We start from the raw sequence: 21,576 nt of genomic DNA on the forward strand, positions 1-21,576 counted from the left end.
CCGAAATGGTCATTACGATCGATCCGGGGTGGAGAGGACTTCTGCGTCGCTTTCACCGTTTTGGGCACGCAAAACCCTACATGGCCTCTGCGGTACGGTTCTAAACACTTTTTGCCGTCTTTTACCGCGACCAGCCAACACAACAGTGTTCGAGCTGCAAAACACAAGCGCACACAGTGAAATGGGGGAAAAACGGGGACAAAACGATAAACGCAAAATGTTTTCGACTCCGGGAAAAACTACACACTGTTCGCTGCCAGTCGCAGGAGAAAATGTACGCTTTTCCGCGAAAACGCGTTTGTTGGGCTTGCTGATAGAAAGAGAACGAGAGCGAGGGAGAGAGCGCTTTTCGCTCTGTTCTGCTGAAGTTGGATGACGTTTTGTAAAGCGAAAGCCCACTGTGCTTAGCCTGTGGTTTCTGAATGGGGGTTTAAAATGTTTATATTTATCTGTTTTCTGCAACATTTTATTGCGAGCTACGAGTCTTCAGACAACATCAACCGAAAGCCAACCGAAATCAACTGAAAGCCCATGAATATTTCGAGCAAAACTTCCCGAAACAAACGAATTAAATGGTCGCACTCAATCGCTCATCTTTTCCAAAACATTTACAATTTACAATGTTATACGAAACATTCACAACAAAGAGATAGAACAGATTTCTCTACGAATCAGTCTCTTCATTGCTTATAATATTACCAGAAGAGAAACAAATAATATTCAATTTGCTTCAAATAAATTTCGGCCGAATCGGTTCAAATCAGTTTACCGTTTTAGATCGCTTTCGATACCACCCGGTAGTTACATGAACCTTGGTGCAGTGCGCTGTCAAACTTGTTGCCAATACAAAATACAACTGCTACGCAAAATTGTTAGAAAATTCGTTTTGTGCGTCCCATTTGAACACCGTTTCGCTTTCCTACAACATGGCAATCAACCCCGAGAAGGAAGAGTACGAACTGCAACACTTTAATTTCTCGTCTGAGGAACTAGTCGCTCAAAGTAAAACAACGATTCCCGCGAATAGCGAAGCCACTACACTCACGACACTTGATCTCTTTTCTCATAGATATACAAATGGTACAATCGTTGTTAAACAAATCGCTCACCGTCTTTACGGAACAGTTGATTCAAAAGCAAGGCATACCAGAAGATCCTGCGACACGGTTACGTGCTAGCTGCAACAAAACTGCCATCGCCATGTACAACGATTGTGTGCCAGCCATGAACGAGCTGAACGCGCTCTATCGGCAAACCTTTTCCATACCAGACAATGTGTTGCTACCAACGGATCTGTTGCAAGTGCGAGGATACACCGAGGAGCAAATGAACAATCTCGAGCAGGAGGTACAGCGCGCCAAAGACCTTGTTATGCAGGGAGCCGTCTTCCTGGCATCACTTGACGCGGAAATGGAACTGCACCAAGAGCTTGAACCCTGCTATGAAGCGGAGGAAAAAATATTCGAGTCGTTGGAGCATCATCAGGAGCAGGAAATCGATCCGGACGATGTGTCGGATCTGGTGAAGCGATTAGAGCAAGCCGGCATCATTGCGGCTGATTGCACACAAGACAGCGTAGAGCTTGATAACTTTTTATTACAAAAACAATAGAAAACATGCAGCTTGATTGTTAGCCCCTAGCTCCCTAGCAAACCCTGACCGGCAGTACGTGCGCTCGTGTATCTGTGTAACACTTTTGTTTTGTCTTCTATAAAACTCTTCGAGAGGTCACAATGTACGATTATCTAGAAAGGAGTGTGTCGTAATACAAACTCGGTAACAAATAAGTGAAAAAAAACGAAACAAAACCACTAGAAAACTAGTTTCCCTATCCCACCGTATTGCACACTGTTCGGTGTTCCGGTATTACAATCCCGGAGCGACAAGATTGAGGAAATTCATGAACACTTCCACTCCGATGAAGCAGGCCGCGTTGGCTGGGAATGCGCGCAACATGACGGGCGTAACGCCCTTGTACAGAGCCAGCGGACCTTCCTGGCGCATCAGCTCCCGGAACACGTCCCGAATCCCGTTCGGGTACGTTCCCTCCGGTGCAGTCTGCAGTCTCGATTTCAGCACATCCGCCGGCATTCCAATCGCCCAGTTAGCGATACCGGCCATACCACCGGCAAAGATCGTTCCCAGCAGCCCGATCGATGCGTCCTTCTTTTCGCCCGCCTTCGGTGCCAACGCCCGCTGGATGTACTCGTACGTGAGGAAATACATGCCAGACGCAGGCACATCACGCAGCAGCGTCGCAAACGCACCCTTGTAGATGCTACGCATGCCACCCTCGGCATACAGCTGCTTCGCGCAGTCCACCATGCCGCTGTACTTCTGGGGCGCATTGCCACCCTGCTGGATTTGCAGCAGACACTTGATCCTTTCGCCCGGCGCCATCACGGTGGTCGTGAAGATGCCCGAAAATGCGCCAGCCGCAAAGAGCTGCGTGTAGTTCAGTTCCTCGTCCGGTGTCTTCTGCTGTAACCGTTTGCCCAAACCGAACCCAAAGAAGCTGACGGCGAAGATCGGTGCCACGCCCGTGATCGGTGCCGACATGCCCTTGTACAGACCGCGGAACCCTTCCCGGGCTATCGTTTTCTTGGCACAGTCCAGCGTTCCGGCGTACAGAGGTGCCTGCCCGGCGGCGGGCAAAGGCATCGTCTGTAGACGCACCTTGATCGTATCGAGCGGATGGCCAGCCAGCACGGTACAAATGCCACCGAACCCACCGGACAGGAAATACTTGATCGGACTCTTGTTTTCGGACATCGTGGCGCACTCTGGTGATCCTTTCTCTTATCCGCGTACGTGTGCGTGCGTGTGTGTGTTTGCGTGATGTAAACGAACGGAACAAACAATAGACCGTATTGTGAGGTGTACCGTTTTCAATCGAAACAAAACGAAACTGAAAAGAGGGAACAACAAAACACACGCACCAGGACGGCAAACTGTTACACTTTGAGTCCGTCGATATCGATGCTGATACGCGTAAATATCACCGTGATATGCGGGACAAGGATTAACGAGTCTCTTCCTATTCGTCCCGGGTTCAAAGTACGGCAAGATAACCAAAATATTATGACATTTTAACGTGTGACGTCGACGGTGGGCGCACAGTGGGTGCACGGTGGGTCCAAACAAAACGCAGCTGACTTGGTTGTCTCGTTCTTCAGCACGGTTAAGATTGTTCAATTTGGCGGTTGCGTAGCATCACGCGGCGTTGTATAAAAAATATTCAGCCACCTTAAAAGATCCTGTCCCGAATACTTCAACGACGACTTGCGCTCCTTGCCACAGAGCTCGTCGGAAGCCATCAAATTGGGGTTGTTGGAGGAAAATCCACGACCGATCAGACCTTTACTTTGAGCCAGAATTTCCAAACATGCCGTAAGCATCGAATCCCCACGCATCGTGTGGGGAACAACGTGGAGATTTACAGTTTCCCTGAGAGCCTAGTGCGGCTTTTATGGGTCACAAAAGGATGGAGTTCTGAGCAGGGTACGAGTTTCGTCACCAAACTCACCAAACGCAGGTTGACGGGCTCCCCTATTTCCTATTCAACACTGACTAGATTCACGGCTGACATCGGCATCACCGGACGTACCTCGATGGCGATATGCCAATCATACACCCGGCTGAAACGTAAGGTTTTAAGGATTTTATTGAGGATCAATGCGACGAAGACAAGATGCTTTCTTGAACTCCAAGGAGACTCCTTCTGGTGGACTTCCAGGAGACTCCAACATGACACGAAAACGGCATAAACCGCTCTATGATACCTTTCAATGAGCCCTCTATGACCACGAGCACTGGACGATGCGGGTGAAATACACCAACCCTCTCGCTATTATCGACCGGAGGAGAAGAAGAACTTACCAAAAGCTAGCTGAACTGTTTGCCGCAGCAGACGTCCTGATGGCCCAGCTGGATACAATGGCACGTGATGAGAAGGGCGAACTCAGGCCCTACCGGGTGCGTGTCTTTCAACCAGTTTGGCACTACGTGTTGCTGTTAAAAGCCTAATGTGTCTCCCAAAGAACCTTCTTCAAAGATGACCTAGATGCAGATTCCGGATAAAGATTTTAACTGCAACAACTGAAGCACACGAGTTCTCTCTTTATTCTCTCTTTATTGCCACCCAATTATCGTTTCCAAAACACGGATTAATTCTTGAATCGATTCGAAGTTTGGACTATTTAGTGCACAGTACTTCATAAGCGGCCACGGTAACCTCCGCTCCATCGTACGGTAAATAACAGCAACGGTGCGAAGGGTGCACCTTCCCGGGGGTTTGCGCACCCCTATAGATGGCTCGGCCCATGTACAACCGTTCACCGTCACGCGTTTGGCCAATCTGCATGGCCTTATCCGGTACGGAACCGTTCGATGCATACTCCCACACGTATGCACCGTAGCGCAGCACTTCAAAGTTGTCCTTCAGGATCTCCTTGCCACCGTAACATACGTAGGCCGCATTATTGGAAGGGATCACCTTTGCCGGGAGCATATCGCCCTTGTGCGTTGCGCGGCCAACGAAGATCATCTCGCCGTCGCTATCCACACCGGCCTGGACCATATTCGGTGGGAATGGTCCATTAATGTGGCAGTATTGCCAACAGGCAGCTGGAGGAGGGGGGGGGGGGGGGGGGTGGGTCATTAGATTGTTCCAGAAGAAGTTTTACAAATTAATTACCCTACCAAAAGAAATGGCAACATTTGATTGACTGTAATATGGTACCAGACTGGTACCAGAAGCCCAACAAGCATAGCTTATTCAGGGCTCTAAAGAAGCTGCTTGTTTTATGGCCAACACTAAGCATTGCGATCGTCGATCCCATAAAACCTGTTCCCGACGTGGACGGGAAGCGTTAGCAATAAGAAGATGAGCAACGTGGTTGGTTAGTGTAAAGAATTGGAAGATCAGCAGCATAAACCTGTTTCCGGACTTAGACGGGAGAAGCGTGGGAGAATCGGAAGATGCGCTGGTTTTACGCTGACCAAAAAAATTCGTATGTTGCCGACTATTCGGTTGTGTCGTCGGGAGACAAGGAGTCGGGATGAAACTCGTAATGCGATAAGATTAGTAGATCTACGATTTAGACGAGCACAGGGGCTGTACTATTAAGCTAACTTGCTGCTTGAAAAGACTCAATCAGATTCCGCCAATGTCATGGTTCACAGATTCCTTTTTTCTTACCACACGTGTGTGGTGTTCCCAGCCTGAGTTATTAATATTACAAACTGATTTATTTTTTATAGAGCGGCCCCCAACTACGGTAGCTTCAACCTGATCTAGCAGATCGCGCTGATCTAGCAGATCGCATATGCATTTTTAATGTTGCAAGCTTCTGTAGCTATGGCGCAGGTCCCCGAGATGGAAGACAATCATTAACGATTTCCCCTACGAAAGGTTCTTCGGTGGTGGCCAACCAAAAATGGAAAAGTTGCTTTCATTTGGATTAGTGATGATTTGGACATTGGGAACCAACTGTCTACCGGTAGTTGCCGCTTTTGTAAGGGAGTATCAGATGAGTTAATAACAAACCAGAATGAACTCACTTACCTCTATTCATTATGTTGCACCGGTAAGAAAACACACACGAATGGTTCAGTAAATTGGTACTTCACACGAGGACTGCTGGATCGCGTCTAACAGATCGGTGCATAATCAAGCGTTTACTGCCGTCTGTCGCACAAACAAAGCGAAACAAAATTTCGGCGGTTTTTTAACGAGAACCATGCAGAGGCATGTGGTATAACGTGGTAAGTTACCCGGAGACGCGAGCGAGCGTTGCATTTCAAATGCGCGGAACACCAACACCAACGTTAAACTTATTCGACTGCCTACCCGGAGAACCGGCCACACCGGCACACCGGCACTTCCATCTCTAGCACAGAATTTTGGCTAAAAGTTACACACACACACTACCATATCCATTATTTCTTTCCCTTGAATTGCGACTGATCTGTAGCAGAAATTCGGCACAAAGCGGAACTGAAATCAGCGTCGCCAGCAGTCCCGATCCCCGCTTTGTTTTTACAAACATTAAAAAAAGCGTCCCAAAAACCCGGCTGCAAACTTATCTCCCCTGTGCGAATCTATGTTGGCTCGTCGGTTTTTTTGTGCAGCACATGGTTATTTCAGTTAGTCCTCTACCGATCGTAAATATTCACCCTTCGTCACCACCACTGCCAGGCATTACATCTGGTAGGTTTGTTTTCAACGATCCTAAATCAGCGAAATGTATGTTTTTTCATCATTAACTTCTCACTACAGTACCTCTTCGGTCGGATATTTGGGGAACAGCTAGGGTACGGGATGTTTGGAAACCGTTTGAGACTAGTCGTTCCCCTGGCGGTACTCTGGTACCACTGGAGTACCTCAAACCAGCAATCTAAGTAGTGATGAGAAGTTGGAGGTGGATCGATTGAATCGTTCCGATCCAGGTTTGAAAAATCTGATCCAATCCTATAATATGGGATCAAATGATCCGGGATCACCGTTGCATGGATATAGCGATCCCTTATAAGGAAAAGTGCATCAGAGAGACAAGGTTCACCGTTAGAAACTATAACTGGGAATCCAGGAACAAACCTAACGTCCGATTGCGTTAATCTACCGTTTCGAAAGACTGCCAATAGACAGTATACGACCCAAGGGGAATGAACTAATTCTGGTTAATCCAGAAAAAAGCCTGACATCCAGTCTGTATTGGCCTAAAGGCAAAAGAAATCCAGCGCGAGGGTTTCCAGAGTTTACCGATCTTCGCGCGATCAACTCCACCACGACGGCCGAACTAGCAATCCGAATTTGTTCCCGCAGTAACAAATACCGCCAAAGATAGTCCGTGTCGTCTAAGGCTCATAATTATTAGTAGTTTTGTGTTGTTAACATAGAGATGGTGTCTATGCTATCCATGCGAAGCCAAGGAATTGGAATTGGAATTAGAATTGCAGTTTTTTTTTCTCGCATAATGGCATCAATCACGTCTTCCTGTCGGTGTCACATTCCTATCAAACGCATTAGAGTGAAGGGGGAAAGAGGCAAAACAGATCCTGCATCTCTTTCGTATTTTGCGCCGATCGGTCCGTCGAAAACGCTCAGAAACGGTGAAATTTTTGGTTTCCGACACCAAGAGAGCATCCAAACGAAGAGATAGCACAAATTTCCGTACCACGTGGCAGCATTTCATTTAGCTGTACCCTTCCCTCTAGTGATCATAGCGCTTGATCCGTCAACTGATCTTTCATCTCTTTCCGTCCGTCCAAACAGCACAGTGCGTACCATAACTGTGCACAAGTTTATTTTTATGGAAATAACAATGTGGAATATTTATGGAATATATTTATATATGGAACCCTTCTTAACCCCCAGACATCCATGACGACAAGAGATTTAATTATTGCGAAATATCCGAACAATAAGCAATGAATAATGTCTTCGGAAATAGTGGCACTTCATGTTTCCTACTGCTAATAATTAAAAAACTTACCTGCTGTACAGTTATGACACGCACTGTAGGAAATGGATGGATGAAACGAGACGGAGGATTCTCGCCACAGTAGCTGAGCTATTTACTCTATCGATCGCTCTCCGGAGAGGGCCCTTGTTTGATAGTGTGTGTACCTAATAGCCAATAGTAGAAGATCTTTAATTGATCAATAGCATCACAGCGACCGATAACGTGAGTAAACATGGCGGATCCTTGTGCGGATCAGATTGATGTTATCTCCTTTCGTGGATGCTCTCTTGGTGTCAAAAATCACAAAACCGGTCGCTTTTTGGTGACTCCGATCGCATGCGCGGAGAGACTTCGACGAAAGGACAAGCGCTTAAAAATAATATGCAATAACGACTGAGATGATCGTGTGCTCCTCTAGCTCTTGTAAGCTGGACACTAAACACTAACGTAATTCTTTAGTGTTAATGGTGGTGGTGTGGTGATTAATTCTTTTCATTTTGCTCTCTGTTGTCCCCCAGCAAAGATTGTCATCAAGAAGAAGAATAACCGTGTGGGAATTCGCTACCTTACCTTCACAAAACAGCAAAAATCAATCCACTTACGCTGGCGACGCTTTCTTCTAAACGCTTTTGCGTACGTACGTGTTTATATGAAGTATTTTGTGGACAGTGTTTTTGTGTGTTTATTAAAAGTTTATTTAATAGTTTGATCTTCGGATTCGTGGTTGAGTTGAGAAAAGGGATCAACGGCGGATCAAACGGTAGACGGAGTAGGTGATCGATTCGCCATGTTGGGGGCCCCAAAATATGTGTGTAGTAGTTGTATACATAGGCCCCCTCTCCTTACGCTAGAGGGGGCCCGAAGGGTAGGCCCCTGGCGAAATTTGACCGCGAACTTCCCGTGGGATGATTCATAGTGAGTTCAGGAACCCCTTCTTACTGCGCCTTTAGCTTTGCCCCATTTCAAGGGCATCAATGCCCCCCAATTCATCGTTTTTAAAATTAAAGGCCCCATTTATAATTCCGCCCTGTGCTTCCAATGGGATTGATCCTCCGCTGGTAGTGTATCCCTAAATAACTTTTTCTCAATAAGGATGTTACCAGTAGTCCCAGTACTCTGGTTCCAGTTCCAGAAGTAAGTACACACAGTCACGTGTTTAACAGTTACAAATATATTTCCTTTCGCTTTTATTACGGTATCGCTATCGTACCACAACCGATTTAAATCACGTTTCGATCTTCACAGCTTATCGAATGCACAGCACCTCATAATCGGTTACACTAACTTCTGCACCATCGAACGGCAGATAGCAGCAACCGTGCGACGGATGAACCTTCCCTGGAGTTTGCGAACCGCTATAGATGGCTCGGCCCATGTACAGCGGTTCACCTTCAGTCGTTTGGCCAATTCTCATTGCCGTTTCCGGTACGGAACCGTTCGATGCATACTCCCACACGAATGCACCGTAGCGCAGCACCTCAAAGTCCTCCTTCAGGACCTCCTCGCCACCGTGACAAACGAAGGCCACATTCTTGGTGGGAATCACCTTTGCCGGAACCATATCGCCCTCGTGGAACGCACGGCCAACGTAGATCACCTCGCCATCGCAATCCACACCGGCCCGGACCATATTCGGTGGGAATGGTCCGCTAACATTGCAGTGTTGCCAACAGCCAGCTGGAAAAAAAACACAAGCAAAATACACTCCATTAGTTCGACGTTAACTTGCACGATTAATGTTTTCAACAGAATTTTATCGCGTTAATGAGAGGGGTTAGTGTTTCTTTAATCCAATTAAGTGGCAAACTTATCAACCGTAGTACAAAACAGGAAAAAACAATGAAAGTATTTACATTGCAAAGAGTTAAGATCCATTTTGGACAGGGAGTGGTATGATGGAAGCGGTTAGTAGATACCAGACGCCGAATAGGTGACTATGTTAGAGGTTAGAAGAAGCTACCTGATTTATGGCCAAAACTTATCATTGCAACCGTGCGTTTTGTCTTATCACGAACCGTACCGAATTCGTTCGGTACCGCTGTTCCATAAACCTGCGGCTTAACCGTGCCGGATATGGATGGGGAGCGGGATGAGTCGGAAGATGAGCTGGATTTTCGACGACCAGCAAAAGCGGACGGTGCCGACGGTTCGGTTGCGCCGTACGATAAGCCCGATGGATTAGACAAGTAATCGGGATGAAATCCATAATGAGAATAACCTGAAGAAATTGCGACATTTTAGTAGGTAAAGGAGTAGTAGGCCTCGCCCGAAAACAGGGATATCTTCTGGTTTTTGTTTTGGTTTGTTGCCACGCCTACTGCAACACGATTTGCCTCGCCGTAATCTAATTTTAGATCTTTATCTAAGATCTACGATTCAGACGATGACTCGGTAAGGATTATAAGGCTATCTTTCCACAAAACGATTAGTCACATCTTTCGTCACGTTCCTTCATCCCTATCGCTACAGTGAGTCAGGACGTTTGCCGCTGTTGTAACACCTTTTGGCATTGTATTTTGATACTGTTAAAACTACTTAACTACCTGAATGGTCTGCTGAGAAAACTATAAAATAAAGGCTTCAACATACGCCTTTTCGTTTCGCAACTCGGCACAAATCACATGTTTATCTCGTTTTCCTTCTGTAAAAAAACTGGATGTATGTATGTTCACTTGGTTTTTCCATTCTACTCTTTTCTGTTGTATCAGCTGTGTCCCCTACGGGAAAGCGTGCGAAGCGAGATGAGGCCTCAGCTAAGAAACACACAAAACACGATGATAAAATAACAAACCCGCGATGATATCACTTACCTCCGCCGCTCATGATGATGCACCGCTAAGACGCTGATACGATGAAACGCGCGAATGGTTTAGGAACGTACCACTGTTGGATCGGTGCCGTAACAGATCGGTTGATAGCCACGGGTACTGTAAGCTGGTGGCTGGATTCCGAAATCCCTTTTATTTGAAAGTCTAAAAACTAAGAAGTTACACAGTGGTCGTCGTATCGTCGCATAAAGATAAGTTTATCAGGGCACGATTCCTTTGGTGGTTTTTTTTTTGTATTGCAATATGGACGGAACGATGGCACCAACACTAAGCAACGGGAAACATGATGCGTTTGCATAGCCATTGCATCCAAACAAAGAGTTTTTCTCGTTCAAGTTTATTGAGCGATGTGTTGAGGAAATGCTGAAAATTTGGTACGCAAAACAATTTAAACAATTGTACAATATAAGTCCCGAGGTTCAGGGCTTCCAGCCATCGATGGCTCTCCATGGCGAAGTTTGGAATGTGACTCATGTTTGCTCAGCAAAGTGTTGGTTTTCCTCCAAAAAACAAAAGCGTCAATTCTAAGGCATCTAGCGGAAACAAACAAACTTCTTTCAGTGCCAGTTCCAGTGCCAATGTATATATACTTCGACAAACAATAGCAGATCGTAGCATCTAGAACAATCATTACCTATATTCCGTTCAAAAGCATATGTTTACGTGGCCTTTCCTCTGCGCACAAACACTGGCGCGTTAACTGGGGAGTGATAACGAGCGTCAGATACTTCATCACTGATATCATCCTCTACCGTGCAACGATAACCGATAATAGCAGCGTATTCAAAGTTTACTTTGCTTAGAGCTTTACAGAAAGACTGCGCCAACAGGTTAATCAGCACACAACAAGCACACCAATAATAATCGATCGATCAATTGACGATGCAGGCGAACGATTGCCGGCTAGTATCTTATCTTCTGCCACAAGTATATCCCGGTAAAGTCTTACTCATAATTCGGATGCAAATTGCAATGAAGAAACTGGCTGGTCTACCTTCTTCGTTTCACAACCGTTACTGTCGCCGGTAGCTTAATGCCATGTTTAAATAGATTCCTTGTTAGAGTCGTTCCGTCCATGTTCCGTGCGAAGACTGTTTACCGTTCGCACAGCACTTCGTACGTTGGTACGGACACTTCAGCACCACCGTACGGGATGTAGATGCAGTTGTGCGAACACTGCACCTTACCGATCGTTTGCGAACCCTCGTGATAGGTGCGGCCAATGTACAGCGTTTCACCATCGGACGTATGCCCACCGATGACGGCACCGAGTGGTACCTGGCCGGCCGAAGCCGTGTCCCACATCAGTTGCTTATGGACCAACACCTCGACCTGATGGACCAGCGTTTCCTCGCCACCGTACGCCACGTATGCGGCACTCTTATCCGGGATCACTTTCGCGGGTATCAGATCACCGGCGTGATGTGCTCGGCCAACGTAAATTTGCGCACCATCACTGTCCACACCGCCCGGCACCATGTTCGGTGGGAACGGTCCATGTACGCTCGATGGTATCCATGAAGTCGCTGCAAAGAAAGACCGTCCATTAGAAGCAATACGATTGTGTGAATTGTACCATTCTGTGTCTTACCCATCGTTTCCGGTTTGATGCGTGGTACGCGCTAGATACCTTTCTGTTCAAACAAAGATCTCACACGGCGCGGTGACACACTAGGCACATGCGTTCGATAACGATCACTGGTCGAACCGGGTATGGTGGAGAAATGTTTATATACAGGTGTTTTATCTCGCTGCCTGAACGCTTAAGCTACACGCGGAAGATAGTGTGCGTATCGTTGCTAACTAAAAGTGTCGTTGAGCAAACACTTCTGCTATCGCGACACATTTGCGCGTGCCCTCCTCCAAACGAAAGTCGGTCCCCGGACAGAGCAGAATGTGTTCGTCTTCTTGTGGCAGCAAATTGCTTATCACCTGGACACCAAGACTGCAAAACACTCCCCAATGCAACCGCTGTATGCAGCATTTTTGTCCATGTTTGGGTGGTATTTCTACAGAGAATGGTCGGTTGATAGATACGCGAACTAAAGCGAACCCATTTATCGTCTACTGATTTACCCCTGTTACGCCAACAAATTCCACTTCCTTCGATAACGATTATTGATGCCGCTTTCGGACGCTGCAAACCCTTCGATAAGCGGGAGCGTAATCTTGGACATTAAATTGGCCACCTCGATTTCACTTTCAATAAATTTTTCTCTTCGCCTTTTTATTACTCTCGTTTTATGCCTTCAATGCCCACGCGTAGCATAGCATAGGGGTCGTGCTTCTTTGCATCCTCGTACCGGTACGATCCTTCACACTCCGTGCGTTCATATCAATCGTTCTGCTCGCATCATTCGTCAACCTCTAGCACTGGTTTATAAATGTTTGTGTCTTTTTATGTACGTTCACATTCCTCACACCGCATGTGCCTTAGTAAATGGATATAGGGTTTGTTTTTTGTTTGAATCAAGAATACATGTATATAGGGTGGATCCTCTTTGTACGATCATACGTACACGCAGGTTCGTTCGCCGTTGTTTTATCCACCGTGTTTTTGCCATCTACATTCTTGCTCCCCGATAAATTCTCTCTTTCATCACGCAACTACGGGATTTAAATGCATTCAACTTGGGTTTCCATTCGCGCGGTTTCCTTCCATAGTGTTAGCCAACAAAACTTGCACGTGTCTAATCATGCCCAGGCGTTCAAATTAATTCGTGGCGTTGCAAGTTGTTACAAGGCGTTACAAGCTTCAATGCCCGACTGGATGCGATTGTTCGTACACCTGTGGGTTCGCTCCTGAAAGCAAACACCACGAATTCCGTTGAACCCCTGCTACCTAATAGATTTGTGTTTGCATATTGACGGCGAACTGGGAATCAGCTTGTGTATGTGTTTAATTTTTGCATCATCTTGTTTTCTATTCTCCTTCAAATTACTCTTACATCCTGTTGTTTTGGCATACTAAATATAGTGTATATATATATATTATAAAGCACACTAACTAATTTCCCTTTTCTACACCAGTACTGTTTTACCATTCAGTTGTTTTGTTTTGTTGTTTGCTTTTTTTAAAAGTATGCTTATTTTTCATTAACTTTTTTCTCTCTCTCTCCCTCTCTCGTCTTTTATCTTCAACAGGAAAAGGATCATATTCCTTGTATTTTTTTCCACTAGACGTGTATTTGTATAAGTTAACAACAATATTGCCACGTGCTTCAATGCGGCAAACATATGCGCGTTGTCATGAAGAGAAATACCTGGGAGGTGAGTGGGGCAAACCACCACAATGCTGCTTCTTCTGCCTATGTCCCCCCTTATCTTGTCAGAGAAAAAAAACACATAAACATCGATTAGATCGCAAAGTCTAACGGCATTTTAGCTTCTTGCAGCTGCATTTATACACACTACACGATGTGGCGGATGGGTATGAAAATGGGGTTTCCGAACCGAAATTGCCATGTCCTTGCCACTTTACTTAAAGCTGCACTCTTCGGCTCTTCTATTCTCTCTTTCGCACGCTTTCTCTCGGCCTGAGATAGAAAATGGATCTGGATGATTTGTTTTAATAAGACAACATAACATCTTTTACCGAAATATTGACATCTGTGCAATGCTGGCGAAAATTCAATGCTCCGCTATCAATACAACATTAATTAGTATTAATGCCACAGTGACGGAATCGTTAGGACTAGAATGTGCGCACCCATGCTTCTCTCTCTGTGTGTGTGTTGCTTTCATTTTGCTGCAGTGTAAAGTACATATTGTGTCCATTTGTTCTATAGTGTCACAAACATGGCAGGATTATTGTACTGTTTTTTTTTCTTCCTCCTTCTGTGTAGTATTTTAGCCATCTAGCGTTTTTCTAGACATGTATTGTTACTGCAAGACAGTTGCTGCGGCTTTCTTGTGTGTATTTTCCACGCACAACTCCACGACCGATTGTTCAGTACTGTTGTGCTGTTTTTTCTACCGTTTTGTTGATTTTGATTTTGAACGCACTATTTATGTAAGCGTGAATTGATTCGTTCCGAGATTTCGGAGCTCATTTCGCAGTTAAGGTTGTTTGCTTTTCTGTTTGTTTCATTTACAGGTGGAGTAATACGTTACGAATAAGAGAAGAAAGACTGTGCATGCTAGAGCTCAAAACGTAACGCGTACATGACGCGATGTAAGACACAAATAAGAAAAACACACTTCCCTACACACAAATAGGATCGAAGCTTACAACATAACCTCGAATGAAGAACTAAGTAAACGAAAGTTCTTCAAAGGTTCATTACAATAATATTAATCCGCGGTACCTTACTGATACTCGTCATCACTGGACAGCAGCATCGTTTTCTCATTGTAATTTTGGCTGATAGTCGATACCTTCTGCGGTACGACACTGGCACCGGGCATAAACTTTCGCTGACTGCCAAGCGTCGGTGGCGCAATGTAACTACCGCCGTGTCCACCTCCACCAGTACCGGCACCGTTGTAAGATCCCGTCGTTGCTCCACTTCCCACGCCGTGGTTCTGTCCGTTGCCGGTTAGCTGATGGCTTGGATCGTCCGGGTCGTAGGAGGAAACGCGAATGCCACGTGGATTTTTACCACCTGAAAGAAAAAGTTACATCAAAAATATGCTTCTTGTTTAGTTATGTTAATTGTATCTTCTTCTCTAAGTTAATTTACTCTCCTCTTCGCACAGATAACTATAGAGCATGGAACAAAAACGTACATGGCTAAAGAGCACAACATATTCGGTAGCAACAAGAAGTGAACAAGGAATAAAACAATGCACCTGGCATTAAATCATGCTTAACCATAAAAAAAAGATAACCTAATACTTACCAACAAACTAGCTTCCCTTCCCCCCAGACGTATTTCCATGCAGTAACCATTAATACCTCCTAGTCAATTAATGTCTTCGTTCGGTGCATTAGCATTCGTACTAATTCGAGCACTTTCTTTCGTGAAAAATATTTTTCTAGCCGCTTTCTTTTGATAAACCGGACAGTAACAATGTCACTCTACATGCAAAAATACGGTTTATTGTGTAGTGTTTTTTTATGTCATTTACGTTATTAATTTCTGTTCCATCCTTCAAAGACGTCGTCCTGTTTAATAACTACTTCCTCCTGTTCGCTATCTGGCAGGCTGGTTTTATGTTTTGCTGAAACGTCCACGCTCAAATGTAAAACCGTTGCTACATGTTTGACCATCGGAAGGCCCCTTTCTCGTGTAAAATAGACTGCTGATTCTTGCTACTGAAAATCACATCTTGGTTTTCTACCTATGTTCCCACTCCAAGGAACATTCACTTTCTTACAGTATTTTACGATCATTTCTTAAAATCTCTCTCTCTCTCTCGGTTTACAAATCAATCCTGCTTTATTTATTTCTTTCTGTTCTTAATAAACGGCATAATCTAACGCACACAACATCAAGCTAAGCTTCTTTATCGCAAAAAAGGGAATGATTTTGAGTCCATCTACAGCAAGCCAACGATACATGCAAGTAATGTGGGATAAAGAAAGGTACACCAATCTCACACATGCTCACACTTGATACTGCTTGTCGAATTTTGTTTGTTTGTTGCTTTTTTACATTAATTATTTACAGTCACGGAAAGGAAAAGATGGCAAAAAATCGGAACATATTTGCAAATTAAAACCAAGAAATGAAGGCACTTGGGGTATTCAGGCATTCAGAGCAGCAAGCGTTATTCATTCTGTGTATATATGCATGTATCGTTAGACATGTGCGGAAGAAATTATTCACCATGCGTTCATGTTGAAGTCTAGCTGGTTCTGTATAACATCGATGTATCTGAATAAGTACTTGTTATTTCGTTGCTCTTCAAACTTCGTGACAAAATCTGGCTATGTTACTGTCATTTAAAATACAGTCACAAAACAACAGGGAACCACAATGAGTTATGTATGCAAATTGAGCCTGTTTTGTATGTTTTTAAATTAATCTCACTCTACATTCTTTTAACAACCCGTCACAAGTTCTGAGTTGTGGTACTGTTCCTGGTACTGAAGTTAACGCTGTGTGTGTATTTGTGTTTGTCGCCCTCGAAAGTTAAAAAATATATATTTTTTTCAAACACATACTGCTGTGGAATACTTCAAAACACATATTATTAAGCGGATCGTTTGTTTAATTTCAGTTGAGCCCGGTTCAGGTTTGCTTTTCTTTATATCGTTTTAATTTTATTTTGTGTTTCTCCTACCCATCGTGTTCTGGCTCTATATCACGTACGTAACTAAATTATGTTTAATGTCTAAAGATAAAAAAGAGTGGATTACGCTTTCCATCAACACTCACGGTGCGTCAATGATTTAGAGTCTCTCGTAAGGCATCTGCGATACAACTTCTGAAAAGTGGAAAGATGAAAGTTTAACAAACAATACACTACTGGCGATCCTTATCGCCTTCCTTATTCATTCTTCGGTTGATTAGTGATCGATCACATGATATTCTCGCTGTTGGAAATCCCATTTAAAATCGTGTATTTGCTGCTGGCTCCATGTACACACGATGTGCGGTCAAGCGTAATAGCCAAACGGTTAATAGTGCAACGGTAATGCGATTGCGTGTGGCAAGACCAAGAAAAAAGAAACTGGTGCCTGTGTACTGGCGACGGTGCACCAAAGAAAGGGTCATATCATACGCACTTTAACCTTCCACACTAACCATACGAAATAAAAATCATAGGAATGAAACAGTTCGAATGGGCTAGTCGTGCTGACGGTGGGCATTTAAAAAAGGTTCCCCGTGTATGGTACACCGTGATGGTAATAGTGCTGATGGTGGCCACTCTGTAGGACGTGCAGTTCTTCCTCACGCAGCTGGTAATAGCTTTTCAGGTATTGGGGAGCCTGAAATTGCTTCGTATCGCTGCGTTTCCGGTCGATCGGAGATGGGCAGTCTGCAAGTGATTTCGTGGCAATATAGTACCAAAGTGTCTTTTTCGTCTAAGGTGACGAGTTTAGTGTTCTAGCTTACACTTTTAGCGCTTCATAATACAATTTAACGGTTTCACACAATGACTTTCTGACACTTTTCCATCCATATGCATCGTCGTATTTTATTTGTGACGTTCTAATGTCCAGTAATAATTTAAAACATACTGCCTAGCACATGTTAAGCATTTATAGTCAAATGTATTGTACCTAATCAAAGCAATTGATAGGTAGGATATGATTCTTTTTTCTCATGCATGTCCATTACATCAATACAAACATCAAAGCATATGAATAACATCAACTAGCATTGCATCAAAAAGCCACGATAATAATAAAAAAGCTACAGCGAAACAAATAAAATCGAGATAGAAAAAAAGGAAACCAAGAGTAGAAGACAAATGACAAAAATAAACAAAAAAGTAACCATATAATATTCGTGCATTCACAATCAGCGAGCATATAACATGTAACGACAAGAATAGGGAACCAAGATCGAAATTTTTAAGATGGAAAGGATCAATATGAGCCGTCCTACCTGAGCTGTACTGCGTGTACTGTTGATACTGCGGATGGAAGTTGTGTATCGCATCGGTCATAATATCTTTCGGGTTCATCGTTTCCTGCGGAACAACAGTAAGTGAATGTATGTGAGTTATTAATCTCCTAAACGTTCCCAGTCTAGTTCGTACGTACCTTTAAGCTGCTTGAAATTGATTGCATCGTGACAGATCGGCCGTGTGCATCGGTCATGCAGCTTTGGGCGTACACCTGTGCGAAGAGAGAAAGTATTACGTTTTAAGTACGATAGCGAGTTTAGCCTGTAAACCACACATGCCGCCCCTCGTTGCTTACCTGGTACGGGAAAGCATACCGCAGGGCGATGGCAGCAAACAACATTTCGATGCAGATGAAAAAGTTCTGATAACCGGCGGAAACCGTACCAGCGGACGTAGTGGAACCTCCGGCATCGACGATCGGTGAGATGACCTCCGCCTTTTCCAGAATGGCTAACCCGACACCTAAAACGGTAAGAAAACAGTATTTAGACGTGCGTTGTTGCAAAAGGCTTTCACATCACCTGCGTGTGCACTGCTTACCTTGCCAGAAGGACAGGAAGATAACGGATTTTACGGTGCAGAATTTCAACACGGGATCGAAGGGCGTCAGTAGGTCACGGGTGGCAAAGTAGAACAGGTACAGACCGTACAGTGCCAGCGAAACCGAGATGTTGTAGATGACGGTGATGTAAATGTAGCCTCCATCAGCACTGTCGGTTGTTGAGGATGTGGAAAAAGAACGTAAACAGAATGAAACCATGAAAATTTTACCCCGAACGCAACAGAAGACAGACAGGCGCCATGTTGTTATTTATAGAAGCGGAAACCAATGATGGGCAGGGAAACCCACTAACTTTATATTCTGCAGAAAGTCGAATTCTTACATAAAAAAAACGGAAGATAACGTCAATGCGGATAAAAAAAAACCCCCGACCATAAATATGTCCATTTGTGTGAATATTATGAAACCTAGCAACGCTAGTGCTTTAGCCTGTTATAGCATTTTACAACCTCATCAATGCACTTTCTAAAACGTTTCAAAGTGCAGTATAGACACTTACGATACGTAATGCATATTTGTATTAGCTGACACACAGCATTGCAGTTACGTCCACAACAAACAGGATTCCTATGCAATAGCAACTAAATGGTAGTTCTGAACTACTTCGAGTTGCATTCGTGACCATGAAAACGGTACTAATCAATAGCATTTCTCCATTACAATTACTCCGTATTCTTGTGCAACCTTCATACACAACAACACACAATCCCATACGGTACCTCCAGTCACCATCGTGGTAGTGATTGAATGCCTGCAGGAAGATGATAATAAACGCCATCAATGGTTTGACCAGACAGAACTGCAGTGTCGCCTGTTTGCAGAATCGCAGGAATCCGATCGTGTACGTTTTGCCCGCCAGGCAGCACGTTCCGTACAGGCAGGACGATTTGATCGGTTTGCCGCGGATCTCCGACATGATGTTGCCTTCACCACCCAGGTACTCATAGCACAGCGACAGGAAGTTGTAGATTACGAACGCTGCAAAACAGATTAAGCGAAGCAGAGGATAAAAAAAAAGGGACCTGGGAAGTTATTTTGCAGTGCAAGTCGACTTGCAAGTACCTTCGTAGCAATCGCGTACGGTAAAGAAGTATACATAGACGCTTTCCGAGTTGAAGAACAGTAAGCTGACCCAGGAGTACGTGGCATAGATCGGCACGATGAACAGTATTCGGACGATCCACCGTTGTTCCTGTGGGTTCGTGTACCATCGAAGGTGTTGATAGATCTGCAAATGCAAAGAAGAGGAGAAACAATAGTTAGCATATTTTCTATTTAAGACAGGCATGTGTTGAGTTAATAAACATTTGAAAGAAGCCTAAGATTGTCCTGTACTGTGTCCTGTACGGTACCAGATTCAAATGTATGTGTTGTTCCGATTTGCAAGCAAAAAAATGTGGCCATATTTTATGGTGCCTTTCCGTGACCAACATACTTTCTTCCCGATTCCCAAGAGTACTTATTTCTAAATCGCACCCTCTAACGGTTGGCGCAAACTGACCATCACAAAGCCTTCGGTGACCGTTTACGTGTGACCTGCAATTTTTTTTTTATTTTGCAACATTACCAACCGTCATAAAATAAAGAAGAAAGTCACCCTAGCGGTGGTTGAAATCTTGTGCACTAGCGCATTATTAAATATTCATCATACTGAAAGTGAAACATCAACATGAACTAGCCGGCCGCTGAAGAAGCCGAGACGTGAAGACAAATATTTGTCATAGTATGATTATATGCCAACCCCAATGCGGACTGAAAGCTAGCCACAATAGCAAAACGAAGATGCGAGATGTGGATGAAAATGAATGGCAGAAGAAAATGTCATGATTTTCATTTCAAAGGCGTGTGTTCCACTGTGTACTGCTGCTGTCGGGAGCTTAAACATGGGAGGGAACTTTCAAGCCTAGCCATTAACGACGAACTAACCTGGTGTCCCCCAATAGTATAGTGCGTCTCTCAACGCGACAACGCCTATCCTAAAGCCGACAAAAATAGTAACACCCTCGCCTTATTCGGAGACACAGGGCGGCCAGGGAGAGATAATGTAATAGCTCTACCTGCTATCTGGCGGTCTTTCTGGTGCAAATCATTTTATCCGCTTTAAAATAGCTCTCTCCACTGCCAGTTGCCATAAGTCGCCCAGAAGAAGAAATTGCAAACCTCGTTGTTTTTTTTTGGAGCTCCAAAAGTCACACCGAGTACGCGCGTGTGGGAAGAAGCGCCTGTTCATTATGAGGTATTATGGGAGGCAAAACGACAACAGATAATGTGCGCTATTCAGTGAAGGCGATATCGCATCAGCAACCTCATCAGGATGTTATCCAATGGCATCTTTTGGTCCAGTCTTTTTTTCCCCGTCGCGGGATTATTTTTGATGTTTTAGTCTTCACATTTTCTTTGACGTGCCCGGGTAGATTATGATAAAATGGCGTTTTTCGTTTTTTGAAGCTTGCACAGCAAGGGCACCGAATTTATGCGTTGTCCACGCCGGCCATGACTGAATGCAAGGGAAAACCTTTCCCGCCCTCGAGTGATGGGGCGCTGTGATTGGGATCAAAATATGGCGTTCACCTTCTGTTTTCGCTCGCCGATATGGCGCTGAAGCATTCATTTTTGATCGTTACTACTGCTTTTGTCGTTCGTTATCGCACACCCTTACAGACGGCACACAACAGCCGCACTAGAAGACGATGGAGCTTTTAAGATAACAAACAGCTTTGTGTCGATTAATGATTTGTGACACCGCGTTCGTCTATGGTTTGGATTTAATAACGTTTGCTATATTGAGCAATTGTGAGCAAAGCAGCATTTAGTCCATGCAACATTTTCTTGGAATTCTTCATACGGTATTGAAAAAAGCCAAGTAATCTTCAAAGCGTCGGATGCCTTATTCTCTGGACAAATAAATCAGTTCACTTCTTCTGCCACATGGCTGTATACCATCAACAAACCAAGCAACAAACAGAAGCTATTGTACGATAACACATTCACGTTTGGTCAAATAACAACGCTGGCCACATTTTCCAAACAGAACCGCACAAAAAGGAAGCACCCATCCTCTTGCTCCACCGTGCGCGGTTGTAGTATTTACATTGTTAAAAATAGCAAAAACCAGCAAATCGATCAACCGCAACCAAAAACCATCGGCCGAAGCATCGCGGTCGGCAACATGTCTGTGTTTTGATATGTAGCAACAACA

The 21,576-nt window shown here is 44.5% G+C and overlaps 5 protein-coding genes across 6 annotated transcripts in view; 1 reads left to right on the forward strand and 4 right to left on the reverse strand.

Annotated features, from left to right (window-relative positions):
- The first annotated feature begins 851 nt into the window (after nt 1-851).
- On the forward strand, nt 852-1,738 carry LOC128301695 (uncharacterized). Its single transcript, XM_053038288.1, has 2 exons — nt 852-1,002; nt 1,070-1,738. Exons 1-2 carry the CDS (start codon nt 927-929, stop codon nt 1,609-1,611), a joined length of 618 nt encoding a protein of 205 aa, XP_052894248.1. The 5' UTR covers nt 852-926; the 3' UTR covers nt 1,612-1,738.
- Nucleotides 1,577-3,043, reverse strand: LOC128301694 (congested-like trachea protein). The gene has a single exon (XM_053038286.1). It carries the CDS (start codon nt 2,770-2,772, stop codon nt 1,867-1,869), a length of 906 nt encoding a protein of 301 aa, XP_052894246.1. The 5' UTR covers nt 2,773-3,043; the 3' UTR covers nt 1,577-1,866.
- Nucleotides 3,044-4,195: 1,152 nt separating this feature from the next.
- On the reverse strand, nt 4,196-5,576 carry LOC128302925 (natterin-4-like). Its single transcript, XM_053039774.1, has 2 exons — nt 5,567-5,576; nt 4,196-4,626 (listed from the first exon to the last, which is right to left on the reverse strand). Exons 1-2 carry the CDS (start codon nt 5,574-5,576, stop codon nt 4,196-4,198), a joined length of 441 nt encoding a protein of 146 aa, XP_052895734.1.
- Nucleotides 5,577-8,624: 3,048 nt separating this feature from the next.
- Nucleotides 8,625-12,033, reverse strand: LOC128302926 (uncharacterized). Its single transcript, XM_053039775.1, has 6 exons — nt 11,886-12,033; nt 11,394-11,820; nt 10,348-10,423; nt 10,277-10,301; nt 9,487-9,684; nt 8,625-9,143 (listed from the first exon to the last, which is right to left on the reverse strand). The coding sequence occupies exons 1-6, from the start codon at nt 11,887-11,889 to the stop codon at nt 8,713-8,715; spliced, it is 1,161 nt and encodes a 386-aa protein (XP_052895735.1). The 5' UTR covers nt 11,890-12,033; the 3' UTR covers nt 8,625-8,712.
- Nucleotides 12,034-12,246: 213 nt separating this feature from the next.
- The window catches only part of LOC128301918 (transmembrane protein 184B), a 32,381-nt gene continuing 23,051 nt past the window's right edge, over nt 12,247-21,576 (reverse strand). Inside the window, exons 3-9 of one of the 2 annotated variants that reach the window (XM_053038591.1) lie at nt 19,440-19,605; nt 19,097-19,355; nt 18,356-18,525; nt 18,111-18,277; nt 17,952-18,026; nt 17,794-17,878; nt 12,247-14,898 (exon numbers count right to left, since the gene is read on the reverse strand). In XM_053038591.1, the coding sequence (XP_052894551.1) occupies nt 14,603-14,898; nt 17,794-17,878; nt 17,952-18,026; nt 18,111-18,277; nt 18,356-18,525; nt 19,097-19,355; nt 19,440-19,605 (1,218 nt within the window). In that variant the 3' untranslated portion in view covers nt 12,247-14,602. Of the gene's footprint in view, nt 14,899-16,143; nt 16,667-17,793; nt 17,879-17,951; nt 18,027-18,110; nt 18,278-18,355; nt 18,526-19,096; nt 19,356-19,439; nt 19,606-21,576 lie in introns of those variants that run through there. The other variant, XM_053038592.1, reaches the window with a different exon arrangement.

This window comes from Anopheles moucheti, chromosome 3 (assembly GCF_943734755.1).
Source record: "Anopheles moucheti chromosome 3, idAnoMoucSN_F20_07, whole genome shotgun sequence".
Lineage (NCBI taxonomy): Eukaryota > Metazoa > Arthropoda > Insecta > Diptera > Culicidae > Anopheles > Anopheles moucheti.

Bases quoted from the DNA above. Each gene is read 5' to 3' on its own strand.
- LOC128301694 (XM_053038286.1), bottom strand. From the start codon at position 2,772: ATGTCCGAAAACAAGAGTCCGATCAAGTATTTCCTGTCCGGTGGGTTC.
- LOC128302926 (XM_053039775.1), bottom strand. The intron at 10,424-11,393 runs GTAAACAGTCTT...TTCAAATAAAAG, and splicing joins TACGAAGTGCTGTGCGAACG to GGATTTCGGAATCCAGCCAC. The intron at 9,144-9,486 runs GTACGGTTCGTG...TTTTTTTTCCAG, and splicing joins AGCGGTACCGAACGAATTCG to CTGGCTGTTGGCAACACTGC.
- LOC128301695 (XM_053038288.1), top strand. From the start codon at position 927: ATGGCAATCAACCCCGAGAAGGAAGAGTACGAACTGCAACACTTTAAT. The intron at 1,003-1,069 runs GTAAAACAACGA...CTTTTCTCATAG, and splicing joins TGAGGAACTAGTCGCTCAAA to ATATACAAATGGTACAATCG.